At 62.9% G+C, this 17228-nt stretch overlaps 1 protein-coding gene and 1 long non-coding RNA gene across 6 annotated transcripts; one reads left to right on the top strand and one right to left on the bottom strand.

Annotated features, from left to right (window-relative positions):
* Window positions 1–2212: 2212 nt before the first annotated feature.
* Window positions 2213–4122, top strand: LOC119520306. Of its 2 annotated transcripts, none has more exons than XR_005214157.1 (3): window positions 2213–2399; window positions 3488–3634; window positions 4053–4122. It is a non-coding gene; the product is annotated as an uncharacterized LOC119520306 (long non-coding RNA). The 2 variants fall into 2 exon arrangements; XR_005214158.1 differs by having other exon boundaries at window positions 3982–4092.
* Window positions 4123–5349: 1227 nt separating this feature from the next.
* On the bottom strand, window positions 5350–16317 carry PGPEP1 (pyroglutamyl-peptidase I). Of its 4 annotated transcripts, none has more exons than XM_037818042.1 (5): window positions 16214–16317; window positions 15012–15064; window positions 10259–10375; window positions 7889–8121; window positions 5350–7033 (listed from the first exon to the last, which is right to left on the bottom strand). In XM_037818042.1, exons 1-5 carry the CDS (start codon window positions 16245–16247, stop codon window positions 6838–6840), a joined length of 633 nt encoding a protein of 210 aa, XP_037673970.1. In that variant the 5' UTR covers window positions 16248–16317; the 3' UTR covers window positions 5350–6837. The 4 variants fall into 4 exon arrangements, with proteins under 4 accessions (XP_037673970.1, XP_037673972.1, XP_037673971.1 ...); XM_037818044.1 differs by lacking the exon at window positions 16214–16317 and adding an exon at window positions 15609–16097; XM_037818043.1 differs by lacking the exon at window positions 10259–10375 and having other exon boundaries at window positions 16214–16314.
* Between the last annotated feature and the right edge of the window lie 911 nt (window positions 16318–17228).

The following is a 17228-nucleotide window of genomic DNA, read 5'->3' as shown; positions in this document are numbered from 1 at the left end:
CACAAATGTTGGAACTTAAAAAGTAAAATTAATTTTTTTAAAAATGAAAGAGCATTGAAGATAACTCTCCTCAGCCTGCTGCTTGGCGTGTCAATTTATTTTGGGATTTTTTGATGTCCAGAATTTTGAAATAGTGTTTTCCTCAAGTTTACCAACGTAAAAACAATTGTTTGCCTTTTACTGGTCAAGGGCAGGTTTTTAAAATTATGATTATTGGGATAAAATGTATAAAATACAACATTTGCCACTGTAACCACTTTTAAGCATGGAATTCAGTGGTGCTGATTATATTCCTGATGTGCCACCATCACCAGCGTCTGGTTCCGGAACTTTCTCACCCTCCAAGCAAGCACAGCTGCCCGTCCCTGTGGTCACTCTCACCCTTTGCCGAGATGTGCATTCCTGAAGCTGCCCGGGCTGGTTGCAGGCCTCCTCTCCACGGCTTCTCCAGACCATTTGCTCCCAGCCCAAGGTTTCACTCCAGCCCTGGAGCTTCACCGCTGATGGGGCCCCTGCAGGGCCGGGCCCCCCTGCCGGTTCCCTCTTCCGGTGCTCCGGGATGCTGGCAGCCAGCCCCCTGGCTCCCCTCCTACAGCCGCCGGCCGATGGCATCACACAGTCCTATGACCGAGCTGGCAGGGTGCTGGGGTGGCCTGGGCAGCTGCCAGCCATGAGCTCAGCGGTCAAGCTTGGGGTCCACTCTGACCAGAGGCGTGGTGAGGGTGGACAGACAGAGCGCCAGGGTCAGGGTCAGCTGAGTCGGCTCCTGGCCCTGCCTGGCCCTCCCTCCAAGGGGGTTTGGAGCCAGCGCTGGGTGCGAATCCCAGCTCAGCCCCCTGGTGTCTGGGAGCTTCTGGCTTGCATTAATGACCCCCATAAACGGAGTGGGGATCGATGTTGAGCATGTGGGGTACTTGGTGACAGCTGCCCTCCCGGCATTTTAGAATTGATAACCGTTACTGTCATGGGTTATTGGGCCACGATGTCTTGGCTACAGGAGGAGTATAGGCAGCTCTGGGCTTGTTTGCTCAAAAGGAATATCCTTCTGGTGAACTCCTATTCATCTCCAAAACCCCAGCACCTATGCCCCTCCATCAGGAAGGCTTCTCTCCCCTTCCCTTAGGTTCCCCAGGCTGAGGGTCCCCCTGCTGGTCCCCCCAGACCACCCAGGGCCAAGGCATCCGGGCCTGGTTCTGTTTAAAGCCCCCCCACCCCACCCCAGGGCCACTGAAGCAAATCAGCCCACGCTGGGTGGCTTCCAACAACTGGAATTTGCTTCTCACTGCTGTGGAGGCCAGACATCCTGAATCCAGAGGTCAGCAGGGCCACGTTGCCCTGGAAGCTCCAGGGGAGGGTCTCCCAGCTGAGGGGGGCACCCAGTTCTGCAGCTCCAAGAGGTAGAAAGAAACAAACAATGGGAGAAATTCTGAGCACCTACTCCGAGCACTGCAACACGACGAGTCGGACGTTTTATCCCATTTCACACGTGGCAAAACCGAGGCTGGTTGGGGGCTTGCTGTGGCCCTGCGCCAGGTGCCTGCAGCCGAGCCCGGGCTTGCCCCCTGCCCACGCTCCTTCCCTCGGCGCCCGCTCCCCGCTGTTCGCGGCTGCATAGTGCTCCCCGCGTGCACACGCGTGTCTGCGGGCCCCGGCTCCTCCCTGCTGCGACGTGGGCAGCGTGGACATGAAGCCGGTGGGCGTCTCTGGGGCGGCTTCTGACCCCTGACCGGTTGAGCCTCTTCCCGAGATTGGCCGCCCCGGGATCCCCCTCCTTGAACCGACTGTTCTCGCCGTTCGCCCGTTTCTCTCTGCCCAGTTCTCCTTCCTTCCGTTGGTGTTGGCAGCTAAACCTCCTACGTTCCGGAAGCTTCTCCCCGTCAACCAAACCGTGGTGCCCGTCTCGTTCGCTGTGTCTCGCCCTTAGAATCTGTGTTTGGAGTTTTCACCGTCCAGGGGTGAAATCTCCCCACGGAGGGTCCGGGGTGACCCCCCTCCTCGGGAAGGGCAGGATTCTCCCTGCCCGGCAGCTGAGGCGGGGGCGCCCTCCCCTCGGCCCCCCGTGGTGCAGCGGGTGGGGGGTCAGCTGCGGGTGACTCAGCCGGGCCGGGCGCACGTGGCGGAAGTGGTCAGCGCGGCCCCGGGGTGGACGTGGGGGTGCCCGGGGGCCCCGGCAGGAAGTGGGTCAGCTGAGCCGGCATCCGGGCCCCACCCCCGACGGGGCGCACTGCCCGGAAAGACAGACGGGGGCGACCCCCCCACCCCTCCCGGGCGGCGCAGACCCCAGGTTCAGGCGGGTTCAGGCAAGGGTTAGGCCGGCCTCCGCCTGCGCCTGTTGAGCGCCTGCTGGATACCAGCCCTTGCTGAGCACGGGACGTGCAGCTCTGCCAGGGAGGGCAAAGGTCAGCGCTGGGTCACAGGAAACTGAGGCCCGGCGGGGGCCTGGGTCACCCACGGGAGCCCGGGTCACCCCCACCAGGGCTGACGGACGCCACCCCCTCCCAGTCCTCGGTGCCTTCCTGTCCCCGCGGCTCCCACGGCCCCGTCTGTCCGGGTGCCCCCGACCCCCCCCTCCCCTACCCCCACCCCCAGGTCAGCACCCCCATTGCGGGAGGAGCAGGGCGCACCCAGACCTCCTGCTCTCCCCGGGATCCAGACATGTCCAGGCAGGTCTCCCCCTTGAAGTCACTGATCTGCAAGAGCAGGAAGGAGGGGGTGGGAAGGTGGGGTGGGGGAGAGGAGGGAGGACTGGGGTTGGGATTTCCTGCTCGGACTTTGCCCCACTAACCCCCCCCCCAGGCCTCATGCACGCGATGTGTCCCGAGCTGATTTCAGCCTCTCCCCCAGAACCTTGGGTTTTGAGGGATGCATAGGAGTTCTCCAGGCAGCTGTGGGGCTTCCAGGCAGAGGGAATGGGGAGAACGTGAGACATCCTGAGGGCCACGAAGAGAAAGGACTTGGGGTTCAAATGCCCAATGGAGGAGCTCAGCTTTTTCCTGGGGGGCAGTGGGGTGTAAGAAGCAGGGAAGTGGGTGTGAGGGCTCAGGCTGGTGGGGCGAGTCAGGGCAGCACCCCAAGTGAGGCTGGGGGCGTCCAGCTGAGAGGGGAGAGACCCCCGGTGACAGGCCCCAGCCGGGCCCCTCCCAGGCACCCCCTCCAGTGAGGCCCCCCCCACGCCCACAGCTACCTGCACCCCCCATCCCTGCAAGGGTCTCCAGGCTGCCTGCTCTGCTGCGCCCCCCGCCCAGGGCAGCTCACGGTGGCTGTGACAGGGGGCGCAGGGCGACCACAGGGCTGGGGGCCCTCTGCACAGGGAGCCTGGCATCCCCAGGGTCTCCCACTCTCCTGGCCCCGGCCCCCCCCCCGCCCGCACTCCCTGCTGGCCCCGCACCCCTCTCCATCCCCCTCCACCCCCAGGATACACCAGGTGTGTTCTGGACGTGGGGTCCTGGGACTCCGGCTAACCACCCTCCCTGACCGGCTCCCTCAGATGCAGACGGGTCTCGGCAGGGAGCCCCGAGGGACGCCCAGGAGGCTGCGGGAGCAAAGGGGGTGCCTGGGCAGCCAGGAGGGCTCCCTGGAGGAGGGGGTCATTCCACTGCATTTATTAAGCAACTACTGTGCGCCAGGCCCCAAGGTAAGGCTGTAAAAGCAGAATCTCACTGAATTCTCACAAATCCAACAGCTGATGGAGGTGGGGGCACCTCCACCCCCGTGCAAAGACCTGGGTCCTGGGGGGCGTCAGAGAGGCTGCCCCCCCCCCAGACAAACCATTTTCCTGGTTTCAGAGGTTCTCCCTGCAGGCCCTCAGCCCCGGGGTTTGCCCCATGTGGGGACGGCCTGAGGGCCCCCGTCCACCCCCTCGGGCTCCCCATTGGTTTCTTGTCCCTCGGGGCCATGGACGCTGCCTAAGTGGGGGTCCTGCACGGCCTGGGGGTCCCCGTCCACTCCCAGCACCCCCCTCTGCCGGGTTTGCCTCCACAGGTGGAGAACAGGGGCCTGGGGCGAGCAGGGGGCTCTGGGCACCGACCCCCAGGCACCTCTTCACTCCACAGCCGCCACTTGCCTGGTGCCCGGCGCACCCCGAGGACAGAGCCGGGGACACCCTCACCGGAGGACACGCAGGACATCGGCTCCTCCAGCTGCTTTCTTCACCTGCTGGGGTGTCACACTTGCTTCCTCCAGGGCCCCCCAAGCCGAGGCCGCAGACCCCCTCCCCACCCGGCCCCCCTCCTCGTGCCCCCCATGTATTTGAGAGGCAGGCACTTCTGGGGGTCTCTGGGCAAATCAGGGGAAGGCTCAGGGGAGAAGGGTTGGGGGGGCAGCTCAAGGCTGCACTGGGCCCCTCAATATCGGGACCCCTGCACTGAGCTGTGACGGCTGTCCCAGAACTGGGGGACGGAGTCTCCCAGTGGGTGCCCTTGGGAAAGGCCCCTTCCCCAGATGCCCCCTCTGAGTGCCCAGGGCCCCCCAACCCTGCATGAACCCCAGCAGGCTCCCTCCCGCTCCGGCTGCCAGCTCGGGGGGGCCCCCAGCAGTCCCAGGGCATAGGCTGGAGCCGCGGAGAAGAAAGGGGATTTGTGCTGCGGCTCCCAAGGGGGCTTCTGCCTCTAGACACTGTATGGGGCAGGGAGGTCAGAGGTCAGAGGTCAGCAGTCTAGACAGGCGGCCGTGCTGGGCGGGTTTGCAGGGGCAGCTGTCAGGGGGTGCAGGCCACACCCTGCTTCCCGGTGTCCCCTCCGACGACAACAGTATCCTCTAGAGCCGGCCCTTCCAGACACCCACAGCCCCTGGCGGCCCCTCCTGTCCTCGAGGCTCCCTTGCCGAATCGATGCCATCTGGTGTTGTCCCCAGAGACCTGACACCCACCGGGGCACAGACCCTGCCCCCCAGCCGCCTCTCGCTGGGTCGCCCCATCCCTTCAGTTCCTGCTTTTTCCCGACCCTCCTCCCTGCCTTTCACTCTCATTGCATTTTCAAACCACACGTTCTCACTCGTGCTGCTGCCCTTCCTGATGGTGGGAGGGAGCAGCCGAGGGGGCAGACGCCCCAGCCCCTGGCCCTGCAAGACCCCCCCAGCAGCCTCCCGTCCGTGCCCCTCGGTCTGTCTTTCCAGCACATCGCCCACTGCGTCACCTGCTCCTCACCTCCCACGCTCTGTCCGCTTCACACCCATCCCTCCGCCCCTCCTGCCCAGCCCCAATCGGAGGAGACGGGAGACGGCCTGGGATCTGCTCCCCCTTCTCCCACCAGGAAATACAGGACGCAGACAGACGCGCTGCAGGGCGGACAGGCGAGCGCAGCCATGAGAGGAGAGAGAAGGCGAGAAGCAACAGCGGGAAACCAAAACCGGCAGGGGACGAGTGAAATGTTTAATGGACCCCGACTCAATCCAAACGGGACAGAATGTTCCACGTAACCGACGAGGACGAGATTCCGGCTCAGCACGATGAAGGAAGGTAGCAGTGTGGCAGGGACACAAAGATGACTCACATGCACTCGAAAATCACCAGACGATTCGCCATCTCTCCAAGCAGCTAAATCACTCGGGGCTGCAGACTCGGACGGCAGACGAGACGGGGATGATGGAAGGTGAGAACGTGGGGTCGGGGGCGCTGGGCCCCGGAGGCACCTTCCTAAGGGTGGGCTTAGCTCACCCCATCCCCTCCCCGAGCCCGGTCTGCTTTCTCCCTGAGTGCGACTTGGGGAGCAGCCCAAGACGGAGCCTGAAAACTGCCCCAAACGAGACCCTGGGGAACCCTGGGCCCCGAGCCCCCCAACTCAAAACAGCCCAACTTCTGCTCGGAAGAACTTGGCCGAGCAGGTGCCATGGATGCACCAGGAGCTGAGTTCGAATCCGGTCGTCCTGCCAGCCGCGGCCCATGGCCACCAGGCGGCCCTGACCCCGCATCACCCCCTGCACCCCCTCCCCAGCGGCTCAGCAGTCAGGGGAGGCTGGGAAAGGAAGGGAAACTTCAAGAAAACGGAACACGAAAAGCTCTCAGCTGTTTTCCAAGGACAGGGCACTGGGAAAGGCAACGCGACTCACTCAGAGTCGGATTCCAGCATGATTTTCGCTTCATGGAAACTGGTAAAACCACACTCTCTCCAAAAGAACAGAAAAATGTTTCCAAAATGCACGTCTTGCTTCCCTGGCTCCGTGCAGCTGCTGCCCATCTCCGCTGGGCGTCAGGGCTGGGCTGGATTTTCTGCACCCCGAGAGGCCCCCCTCTCCCCAGCTGGTGGGTTCAAAGCCGCCAGGAGTGAGAGAGAAATGGGCTCCTGAGTCCTGGGGACCCCTTGTGGCCCCTCCAAATGGGGAGACCCCACACCAGCCCTTGCACAAAAACGAGGGGCCTTGAGTCCAGTCCCCAGAACAGGTCACAGGGGACAGAAAGGACACTTGTGGCTACAGCGGATGTTTTCACCAAAGGGAATATAAAGTACTCTGTGCTCTAAACTGGCACAACTGCTCTTAAAAAGGGAATAAGAAAGAAAGAAAGAAAACATAACAAAGCCCTCCAGGTCCCAAGGTGGTCCTTTTGGGGTCACGGGGACAGGCAGGGATTCTTCGTGAGGCTTTTAGACTCGAGAAAACCCCGTCATGGACGCTGGGGACCCCAGAATCCCTTTTGCCTGCAGAACTGGGAAAGCCGGGAGAGCGGGCACCCCCTCGGCCACCGCAGCCCACGTCCCCGGGTGCAAAAAATGCCAAGCCGCTTCCTGCTTTGGGACAGAAAGCCAGAGCTTTCCCGGAGAGAAGAGAAGACGGGTGTGTGGCTCGGGAACACGGGCTCCACTTGCGTCACCGGCTGCCGGCTCGTCCCTCCCGGATGAGGCCTCAGCGTCCGTGGCGCCCGTTGGCCGTGGCCTCCTCCGACGGCTCCAGGAACTCCAGCATCAGCTCGATGATGACCCTCAGCGCCCGGCCCAGCTGCTCGGCGCTGTACGGCTTGCCCAGCGGGGGCACGTGCACGAAGGCCGAGCGGCCGCGGCTCCGGTACAGAGAGGTGTAGTAGGCGAAGTCACACAGGTACCTGGGCCGGGGGCGGCAGAGAGACGGGACGGGCAGTGGGTCAGCGCACAGGCTCACCGGAAGGCCCCCAGCTTCGCCCGGAGCCCGCAGGGCAGAAGGCAACTTCTCCCTCCCCAGGTGGGCAAAGAGGAGAACAGGCTGCAAACTGCACCCGAGGAGGCAGGTGGGCAGAGGGAGGGGGGCAACTGACACCCGAGAAAATCACAAATGTGTGAACTCCACGGGCTGAACTTCCCGGTTCTAGAATATTCCGTCAGGAAGCCACTGCACCCCGGTTCCAGGAGTAGGACTGAGGGTGTTGGCTGCAGCATTACGTGGGAAAACGGGAAAACAGGAGGCAGCCGTGCACCCAGGAACGGGGTGTGGCTCCCCAGGGGAACATTACGTAGCAAGGCACCCGGAGGAAAATGGGGGGCTCTCGAGAACGGAGTGACAGCGACCTCCCGGGAAAATGAATCCTAACAGGACTCCACCTGCATATACATAAAGCAAAGCAAAACCAAATCCTAAACCGGCACCCACGTTTTCTACACAGAAATGGGACCACGTGGGTGAGGAGATGCTATGACTTGAGTCTCCAGCTGATCCGAGTGGGTTGCCCGGGGGACGGAGAAGGCACAGGGTACTTTTCCCAATGAGCTCTCTGAGAGCAGAGCCCGGAATTATCTGTGTCACTTGAAATCCGTGTGCAGAAAGGCTGACGGTGACTTCGGTCATCTCTTCATTAGAACGGTCGGCTGGAGTTACCGCCCACAGCCTTGGATGCGGGGAAGGCGTTGATCGGAAAGAAGGCGGCCGTGGGTGGGGGACGTGGACAGACCTGCGGGACCCGCTGAGCCTCACGGCTCGCCCCTACCTGCCCGCGTCCTGCGAGATGCTCACGGAGACGTCCAGGCCCAGTGCGGCGACGCGCTGGCACACGGCGTCCATGTCGATGACCGAGTCGAGGCTCTCAGGCCCGTCCTCCACGCAGCACTGCGAGCCGGGGCAGAAGCGGCAGTTGTCCAGCCCCTGGTAGCCCTTGTTGTGCCCGCACTTCTCCAGTGTGACTGTGGTCGCCATGCCCGACACCCCCACGTGCACCACCAGCTGTGGTCGGAGAGGCAGGGATTGAATGGGGTCGCCCTGTGTGGGGTCTGCTTAGTGGGGAGTGGGGATCCCCCAACCCCCAGGCCAAGGAGAGGACCATATCCTCAGGGGACCCTCCTAGCATTACATGGTTTCTGTCTTCTTGCTGCTGGAACAGACCCTGCAGTCACTCTTGCAGAAAGGTATGCCAAGTGAAACATGTGAGAATGCGGGACAAAGAAGGTTGGTTGTGAAAAATTTGTTGGCCATTGTAACCAAATACCAGGAACAGTCTAAGTAGCCATCGATGGGAGGATGCCCGGTTAAATAAATTATAAGCTGCTACACAGCTGCTAAAATGCCTAAGGCAGTTCTATAAGGAACAATCTTCAAAACGTACGCCAAATACAAAAGGTAAGGGAGGCATAACTTCTGGGAATCTTATCTAAAATTAAGCAAAGATGCACAAAGATGTTCATGTCAGTGATATTTATAACAACAAGAAAAAGTATGAAAGCAACCAAAAACACCCAATGATATGGGAATTGTTGAATTATTTACTAAAAAATTACGCAGTCATTAAAATAGCACTAATGACCCAAGAAAATCCCCAGGATCAACTCTTCATAAAAAGCAGGACACAAAACTGAATGCGATTTACCTTCGACTATTAGTTACTGGCTCAGAACCCGTCTGCAGGAAGACATGGAAAACACACGAACATTTAAAATTAGGGCCACCGGCCACGTGCTCTCACATGGGCCCCGAGGGCCCGAACCGAGGCCGATTGGAGCCGAGACGCGGGTGACGTGGGGAGCAGACAGCGGGCTTCAGCGGCTCGGCACGAGTAAGCGGGTATGAGCCGGGCACCTGGCATGGCTGCCACATCCCCGCAAAGCCACGGGGCTGATTGTGCATCATGATTACGATTCCCAGCAGCTGCCGTTATTATCGTCCCCTCGTCACCATCACCCGTGAGGAAACGCGAACCTGCCCGGGCACCCGCAGCCGGGCAGAGGCAGCGGGACCCCAGCACCTTAACTCTCTCCCTTTCTAGAAGGTGCGGGTGTTTTAAAACCGTGTTGGCGCAGCGCAGTGCTGCGAACCTCCCCCGGGTGAAAGGGGGCGTCCACCGCGATGCGGCAGAAAGGAAGGTTCTCTGGCACCCCCAAGGGGCAGGCGACGGTGGACGGCTGGGTGGGCCGCCTCGAGGCCCAGGACCCCTGCCCAGAGAGCCCCCAGTGCACGGGGACCCTCCCCGGGGGGCTTTGCTGCCAGCCCGCGGCCGGGACACTCCCTGCGGATCTGAGGGGACACGTAAGGCCCCCGCCTGCCGCCCTCCCACCCCCCACCTTCCTTTTGGGACCCCCCCACTCCTTCCAGGGGGTCTGGGGGGTGCTGCCGACACCCCTGCTGCCAGGATGGATGTGAGGTCCCCAGGGATGGGGGCTGGGGGGTCCCCGGGGAAAAGGGGCTTCCTCCCCTTGGAATGGGGGTGTCAGCCAGGAGGGAAGGGCCTGCTGGGGGGGACCCGCCTCAGGGGAAAGGGAAGCTGAGGGGGAAAGAGAGAGAGAGAGAGAGAGAGACAGATGGAGACGGAGAGAGAGAGAAAGAGAGGGAGGGAGAGAGAAGGGAAGGGACGGGAGAGGAAGGAAAGAGAGAGAGAGGAAGAGAAAAAGGAAAGAGAGATACCGAGAGAGAGAGAGAGAGAGATGGAGACTGAGAGAGAGAGAAAGAGAGAGGGAGGGAGAGAGAGGGAGGGAGAGAGAAGGGAAGGGATGGGAGAGGAATGAAAGAGAGAGATATGGAGAGAGAGATATGGAGACAGAGAGAGAGGGGAGGAGGGAGGGAGGGAGATGGAGACAGAAAAGAGAGAGGGAGAGAGAGATGGAGAGGAAGAGAGATGGAGAGAGAGAGGGAGAGAGGGAGAGAGATGGAGATGGAGAGATGGAGAGAGAGAGGGAGAGAGGGAGAGATGGAGATGGGGGTGGAGAGAGAGAGAGGGAGAGAGAGATGGAGATGGAGAGAGAGAGATGGAGATGGGGAGAGCGTGGCGGAAACCCCGACCGCTCGGTGGACGCCCGCGTTGAGCTGGGCAGCGTCAGGGTCCGACGCCCCGTGGCTGTGCCCTGGTGTCGGGGACGGAGCCGCCGCTCACCTGGGGGCTGTGCCGCTCCCACAGGGCTGGGACCAGCGTGCGCACCGTCTCGTACTCCACGGGGATCTCGTAGACGTGCAGCTCCACGCCGTCCCCTAGGCCCAGCTTCTGCAGCTCCTGGAGGCGACAGGAGAGGGGGCGTCGGCGGACAAGCCGACCCGTCCTGCAGGCGGCCAGGCCTCCCCGGGCCAAGACGCCAGCCCTCCCGCCCCATCCTGTCTCCACGGAGGGGACGTGATGGCTGCGGGCCGGGCCGTGGCTCCGCATGTGGTCGAGCCTCGGTTTCCTCATCTGCAAATGGGGCGCATGGAAAGACTCCCCTTGCGGCGTCTCACGAGGGTCCAACGCGCCAGGTGTGCCTGGGCAATGTGAGACCTGGACGTCGGCTCCCTCAGACATGGGCTTTGACCAACGTGGTGCGTGCTCCGTGGCCGGTTCTCCACACGTTTTCAGATGGGCCGGCTCCTTGCGCAGAGCGTGAGGGGATTTTTAGGCGTCACGATGACACACAATCCACACGTGCGCGTTTTCCCGGACGGCACAATGATCCGACGTGGCCGTTCCGTGGCCCGAGACACACAGCAGGGTCCGATCCTGGCTGGACGCAGACCACGGAGATGGAGGACAACGTCTTGTGCTAAATCGATTGTTTTATAAAATATTCCATTTCTCCCCCAGTCGCTTTCTCTCAGGTGCTTCTACTACATTTCACCCTCAGGCTCCCCATTCATCGAGCCTCAGTTTCCCCGACTGTGAAGTGGGATCGGAGAGGCCCATCCTCCGAGGGTTTGGGGTTCCCAGAGGCGGAGCGGAGCTCGTGGCTGTGCCCTGAGGTCCTCACGTGCCGCCCACTTCTCCTGCCTTCGGTGGCTCCCAGGGGACGAGGTGTTGGCTCCGGGACCCTCGTTCGCTCGCCCACGGCCTTGTGGTTTCTGCACGTCTCAGTCGTGACTTGGAAAAGCCACAGCAAGCAGGGGCCACGTCTGGGGATTGTCGGTGCGTCCGTTTTTTGTCAAATATGTTGTTTTTTGGGAATGGCTATGGGATATGCCCAGCTGTTGTTTAGGAAACTGGCTCAGAGCCCCCGGACCAGACGCAGCCCTGAGCCCTGCTGGCCCCTCTCCTGCCCCCACAGAGGCCACAGGATTTTCCAGAACCTGAAGCTGCACCGAGCCCCTTAGCAGCCCCCACCGTCCTCAGGGCCCCCGAGAACAGCCCCCCTCGCTGCCCCCTCAGGCCTTAGGACATGCTGTTCCCACTCTGGCTGCCCTTCCTGTCACTTCCCAGCCGCCTCTGTGCTCAGCTCCCGGGAGGCCCTTCCCGGCTCCAGCTCCGCCAGGGTTGAACTCTGCCCCCCGACCCGCGAACGAGGCCCTATTTGAAAAGGGTCTGTGGCGGTGCGACTACTTAACACGGGGACAGTCCCAACCCAGTGCAACTGCTGTCCTACAAGGGGAGGGGATTTGGACACACACGGACCAAGAGAGATGACAGTGAGGGATGGAGGCTGAGTGACGTCACGGGCCCGGAATGTTCCGCCACCACGGTTGGGAGAGGCACAGACAGGCTCTCCCTCAAGGAGGCTGTGCGGCCTCTGAACACTGAGGCCATCGCATCCCGCGTTCAGCCACCGGCTCATCACGGCCGCCCCCGCGGCTACGCATCAGCCCGTGCACACGAGATGACACGGGAGGCGGCTCCTTCCACCGGCCGGGGGCAGGCGCACGGCAGGTGCACACGTGCCAGCCAGGAACGAGCTGCCTTGCAGGGCCCTGCGTGACCCGGGGGTGCCGGACGCCCAGCTGCAGACACGGTGGGACTGGCTGCACCGAGACCCCGTCTCCTTCCCATCCTTTCCTGCACGTCACGTCACTCCTCACTGTGCACAGGCGGAAGCAGCCACGGCCCCTCAGCAGACGCACAGACGGACAGAACAGGGCCCAGCCACACGATGGAATATTACTCAGCCATGAAAAGGAAGATTCTGATCCATCCGACGACACGGTGAAGCCTGAAGACGTGACGCAGAGTGAAAGAAGCCAGACGCCGAGGGACACGGGCTGTCCGATTCCACGTATGTGAAATATCCAAGCCAGGCAGCTCCGCAGAGATGGCCGGAGGTTGGGGGTTGCCGGGGGCCTGGGGGTCGGGCTGCCGAGGCTCGGTCAGGGGCGACAGGAGAGTTTGGGAAGCGGGAGGTGGTGACAGCGACACGTGGCGTATTTGAAACGAACGGCTTTTGGGGGCAGATCCTGAAATATCAGTGGATGAAGCGATCTGACGCCTGTGATTTGCTTCAAAACAAGAGAAAAAGCCCCGTTAGAGTCCACGTCGCGTGGAAGGCTGTGATGAAGCAATAACCACCACGGACGGTACAAAGCTCGAGGGAGTGGAGAAATTAGAGCGGAAAAGGTGCAGCCGCTGTGGAAAACGGTTTGGCGGCTCCTTGAAAAGTCAAACGTGGAATCACCCCACGACCCGGCAGGCCCGCTCCGAGGCGTGAGCCCGACAGAACCGAAAGGGACACAGACGGACACTGAACCCCAATGTCCATCGCAGCGTGTTCCCAAGTGCCAGAAGGTGGATGCGACCCGAGTGTCCATCAACATTTGAACGGATGAACAGATGAACGGAACATCCCCACAGGTCTGGCTACACCCGCTGGGGAGGCCACAGTCCCCTGCCGTCCACACGTCCTCCCCAGACCATGACAGACACTGAGCCTCCTCCTTGGAGGGAGACACACCCGCAGCCGGGGACCCCGCGGGAACCATGCCATCCCCTTCCCCAAGAGCTGCCCTGGGCCGCTGCAAAGCAGGGTCTGTCCTGGCTCACTTCTCCCACCCCCCAAAAGTGCCTAGAGCCCACCCAGGGCCTAGGACTGAAACATGGGGGGCAGCGGAGATGGAGAGAGAGGGACAGAGATTAGGAGAGGGCAAAAGAAGGGGAGTGAGGCAGAGAGACCCCGAGACAGAAGGAGGGGCCCTTCCACAGGTGGGCGGCTGGAAAATCAGCCGGGGCAGGAAGCAACTGCGGCCGACGCTGCGTAACAAAAAAGCCCGTCTGCGGTCCGGGCGGCAGACGTGGGCATTCCCGAGGAAACCACACTTTCTCGGGCGTTGGACTCGATTCCCCCAACATGACACTATTGTAACAGGCAGGTCAGCCTCAAGCCGGGGCCACGAGGAAGGGCAAACAGCAGCCCCCACAGCCCCGTGGGCACAGGTGGGATTCCGGGTCCGCAAAGTTCCGGAGCAGGCGAAGCGCCAACAGCGCAGAGCTCTCCATTTTGCCGGGAATCCCTGTGAAGGGGCATGAGGAAGGGGGTGCTGGAAGCTGGGAATGTTCTAGATCTCAGTTCAGGTACAGGTGACGGCGCTGCATACGCATCAAATTTCACTGACTTACACAGACGTGCACCCCTCGGTTAGACTCCGTGTTTTGTTTTGTTTAAAAAATGGGGGAAAATCCAATTTTGGATGGGTTGGCACCTTTTTAGCCAAGGACTCTCTCTTCTTGTTTATAAACTTCAGGAGGAAAACAGAAAGTCTCCCACGGACAGTGCTGCTGAGATGGGGCCCGAACAGAAGGGGACGTTTCCCTGCCGAGCCGAGTGATAAAGAGGCGGCCCTGCCCTGCCACCCGGAGCCCCAAAGCTGGAAGGGATTTCCAAAGATTCCCAAAGATTGTTTAATTGATTTTCCTTCTATTTAGATGCAGATCACAGCGTCTGGGGCCCAGGAACTCAAACACACGCCTTTGTGTCCACTCAGCTCGGCAGAGGCCTCGTCTGAAACCCACACAAAGCCAGACACACACGTCTGCAGGAATGCACAGCTCCTTTTTGTCCGGGGCCCCCGACACGGTCTCCTGTGCAGAGTCCCGGGGACCCCATCCCTTCATCCTGCTCACAGAGTAGCAAAAAAATATATAATAATAAAAAGAAAGCAGCCCAGACTTTGGGGTCCAGTGTCCCAGCTGGGGGGCTGACAGACGCAGTTTTTAATTGGGATTTTTCTCCAGACCCAGAGTGGGGACAGGGGACGTTTCTAATCGGGCAGCCCACGGGCTGGGATTAAGCCGAGTTTGTCTTGTCTGTGCACATCTGATTGCGAGGAGGAGAAAACCTCTCCTTTCTCTCTGTCCATTGCTCCCCAAGTCTGTCGCTCCCGATGCCGTCCCCCAAGTCTGGCAAAGAAACTGTGATGGCCTTTCAAGCCGAAACCCCAATCCTCAACCCTTCCTCCCCCAGCTTCCAGGAGGCACGCCCCCAAAGGGCTAAGGGACCCCCCAATAAATCCCTGCCCGGGCCCCCAAAGCCTGAGACACACCCACCAAACACCCTGGGGAATCCCAGCGTGGGGGTCAAGCTGTGGCCCGGTTTGTCTCTGACTAAACAGGGGGCTCCCGGGCATCCAAGAGTGAGCCCCATGTGATCAGGCGATCAGTGATCTGGCCGGGACATGGGGCCCTCAGGGGCTCCACCGCCTCCTGACCTCAGGCACCCCCTCGTCTCTTCAGGGCTCAGTTTACTCATCCATAAAGTGGGTGCAGGAACAAAGTGGCCTACCCTGGGGGGCTGTCGGGGGCGTTGGGGACACAGGGGCCCGCAAAGCGCTCGTAAGACTGAAACGCTTCACAGCAGGCCACACGGGGACACTCTCTTTGTAGTGGACGCTTCTCTTTTGCTGGGCCAGACACTCCCAGGGTGCAGGGGGACCCCAAGCCCAACTCCTGCCCCCGACCTGCTTACCTGCACTGCAATCCAGCTGGCATTCACAGTGTGCTCCCCAAAAGGACCGAACCCTGGAAAAGCAGCAAACGCAGATGTCACACGGGATGGCCTTCCAAGCTGGCCCTGGGCTGGGAGAGGGTCAGGGGACTGTGGGGAGCAGCTGCCCCCCGAGAGAGCATTGGGGGCCGGGTCCAGAGTTCTGGGGTGCCCTTCAGAGCTCCCCTACCCACCCCAGCCTGGCCCCACCTCTGCCAAACCAAGAGAGTTGCCAGAGCGGCCTGCTGAGGTGGTGGTCAGCGAGGGGCAGGAGTTTCCCAGGGCACTGAGGCCCAGAGAGGCCAGGCCAGCTGCCCGACGCCACACAGCAAGAGGCCCAAGCAGTCAGGATTTGCACCCAGACCCCGTGAGTCGCGGTCCCACTGCCTAAAAGTAAACATCTCCAGGAGAGGCCGCCCCGGCCAGGCGGAGGGCAACGAGTGGGCTCCGGGTCCCGGGAGACCCCCTTCACCTCCTACAGAGACCAGGGTTCGAGTTCCAGCTTAGACACTTCCAAGCCGGGTGACTGCCCCGAGCCTCAGTTTCCCCCTCTGTAAAACGGAGCCGGTGGGGATTTACTGAGCTCTTCCGAGGGCCCTGCCCGGCCTGGCACAGGCTCCTGGGCGGTAGTGAGCGCTCGGGCCGGCAGGGCGCGGCTTCTTCTTTCTCGTCCCGCGGGGTCCCGGGCCAGCCCCTGCCCTGCCCGGCCGACCCCTGCGGACAGCGGGCGACCGTGACCCCTGACCTGCAGCCTGCGGAAGTGGCGGCCACGTGGCCCGAGGCGGAGCCTCCGAGGGGAGTCGGTGACGGCGGGGGCGGGGCTGCCCCACAAGGGCCCGAGGACGGGACCCCAGGGCGCGGGGCAGAGGCCGGGGGCGCCTCTGTCACCCGGGACACCTCCTGCCCGCACTGGGCCCTTTGTCCCCGGGGGCGCGGGACAGGCCGGCGAGGAGGGGGGCCCGGCGGGCGCAGCAGGTGTCCCGGAGGAGGGGCGACCCCACCGCGGCAGGAGGGACGCCAGAGCGGCCTGCGGGCTCCGGCCACCGCCCCCTGCGCCCCCGGCCCGCCCCGACCCCTGACCCCTGACCCCCGACCCCGGACCCCCGAGGACGCCCGGGCCGAGGTCATCCCTGGAGCCCGGGACGACTTTCAGCGCCCGCCCGCGCCCGCCCGCGCCCGCCTACCCGTCACCACCACCGCCTTCCGCGGCCGCTCCATGGCCCGCTCGGGATCCGCTGCCCGGCTGCGTCCCGACTGCCGCGCTCGCCGCCGCCGCCGCCGCCGCCGCCGCCGCGGGGCCCCGGCAAGCCCCGCCCCGGCCCCGGCAAGTCCCCGCCCCCGGCACCGTCCCTGTCCCGCCAAGCCCCGCCCAGACCAGGCACCGTCCCAGTCCCGCCCCGCCCCCGCCAAGCCCCGCCCCGGGACCGCCCCTGCCCCAGACAAGCCCCGCCCCCGAAAAAAGCCCCGCCCAGACCCCGCCCCAGGCCCTCCCCCTTGGTCGCCACCCCGCCCCTTGCCCTCTCTGCCCCGACCAGGCCCCGCCCCCTGCTCGGACCCGCTACAGAGCCCGCCCCCGGACCAGCCGCCCTCTGCCTTCCCCGCGACCGCCCCGGCTAGGCCCCGCCCAGGGCTGGCCCCAGACCCCGCCCCCATCACAGACCACGCCCAGAGCGCCACCAGGGCCCGCCTCCATTCCCGCCCCCGGCCGGCCCCTGAACCTACCCGGGCCTCTCGCCCCGGCGTGCGCGCCCCCGCACCCGAGACGCAGCGTGCGCGCACCCCGGCGCCCCGCCCCCCGGCCTCAGTTTCCTCACCTGTGAAATGGGGACAGCCCGTCGCACGGGGGCGGCCAGGCGCGCGGGGCGGGGGGGATTAAAACGGAATCCCAGCCCCCCAGTTGCGGGGTGCCAGAAGGTCCCCGCCGCCTCCGGGCCCTCGCACGTCTTGTTCCCTCTGCCTGGAACCGCCTGCCTTTCCCCCCTCGCCTCCCAGGCTGCAGGCGAACCCCGACCCCCACCATCCTTCTCCCAGCAGCGGCCACAGTGCGAAACCAGCCCCTTCCTATTTTCTGCCTTTCTGTTTTATTTCCCATTTCTTCCCAGTTGGGTGTCAGGGCTCCAGGGCAGGGAGTGTGGCCAGAATTCCTCCAGAATTGGCCACGAGTCTCCGGCCACGGCCTCCAGGCCCCGCTGGACCTTG

Source organism: Choloepus didactylus, chromosome 25 (genome assembly GCF_015220235.1).
Source record: "Choloepus didactylus isolate mChoDid1 chromosome 25, mChoDid1.pri, whole genome shotgun sequence".
NCBI lineage: Eukaryota > Metazoa > Chordata > Mammalia > Pilosa > Megalonychidae > Choloepus > Choloepus didactylus.
Note: the sequence above shows the minus strand (reverse complement) of the source record. Positions and strands in the feature narration are given on the sequence as shown.

Bases quoted from the DNA above. Each gene is read 5' to 3' on its own strand.
- PGPEP1 (XM_037818041.1), bottom strand. From the start codon at position 10,657: ATGTCTGAGGGAGCCGACGTCCAGGTCTCACATTGCCCAGGCACACCT. The intron at 8,122-10,258 runs GTGAGCGGCGGC...CTCCGACCACAG, and splicing joins GGGAGCGGCACAGCCCCCAG to CTGGTGGTGCACGTGGGGGT. The intron at 7,034-7,888 runs GTAGGGGCGAGC...CCCCCGGCCCAG, and splicing joins ATCTCGCAGGACGCGGGCAG to GTACCTGTGTGACTTCGCCT.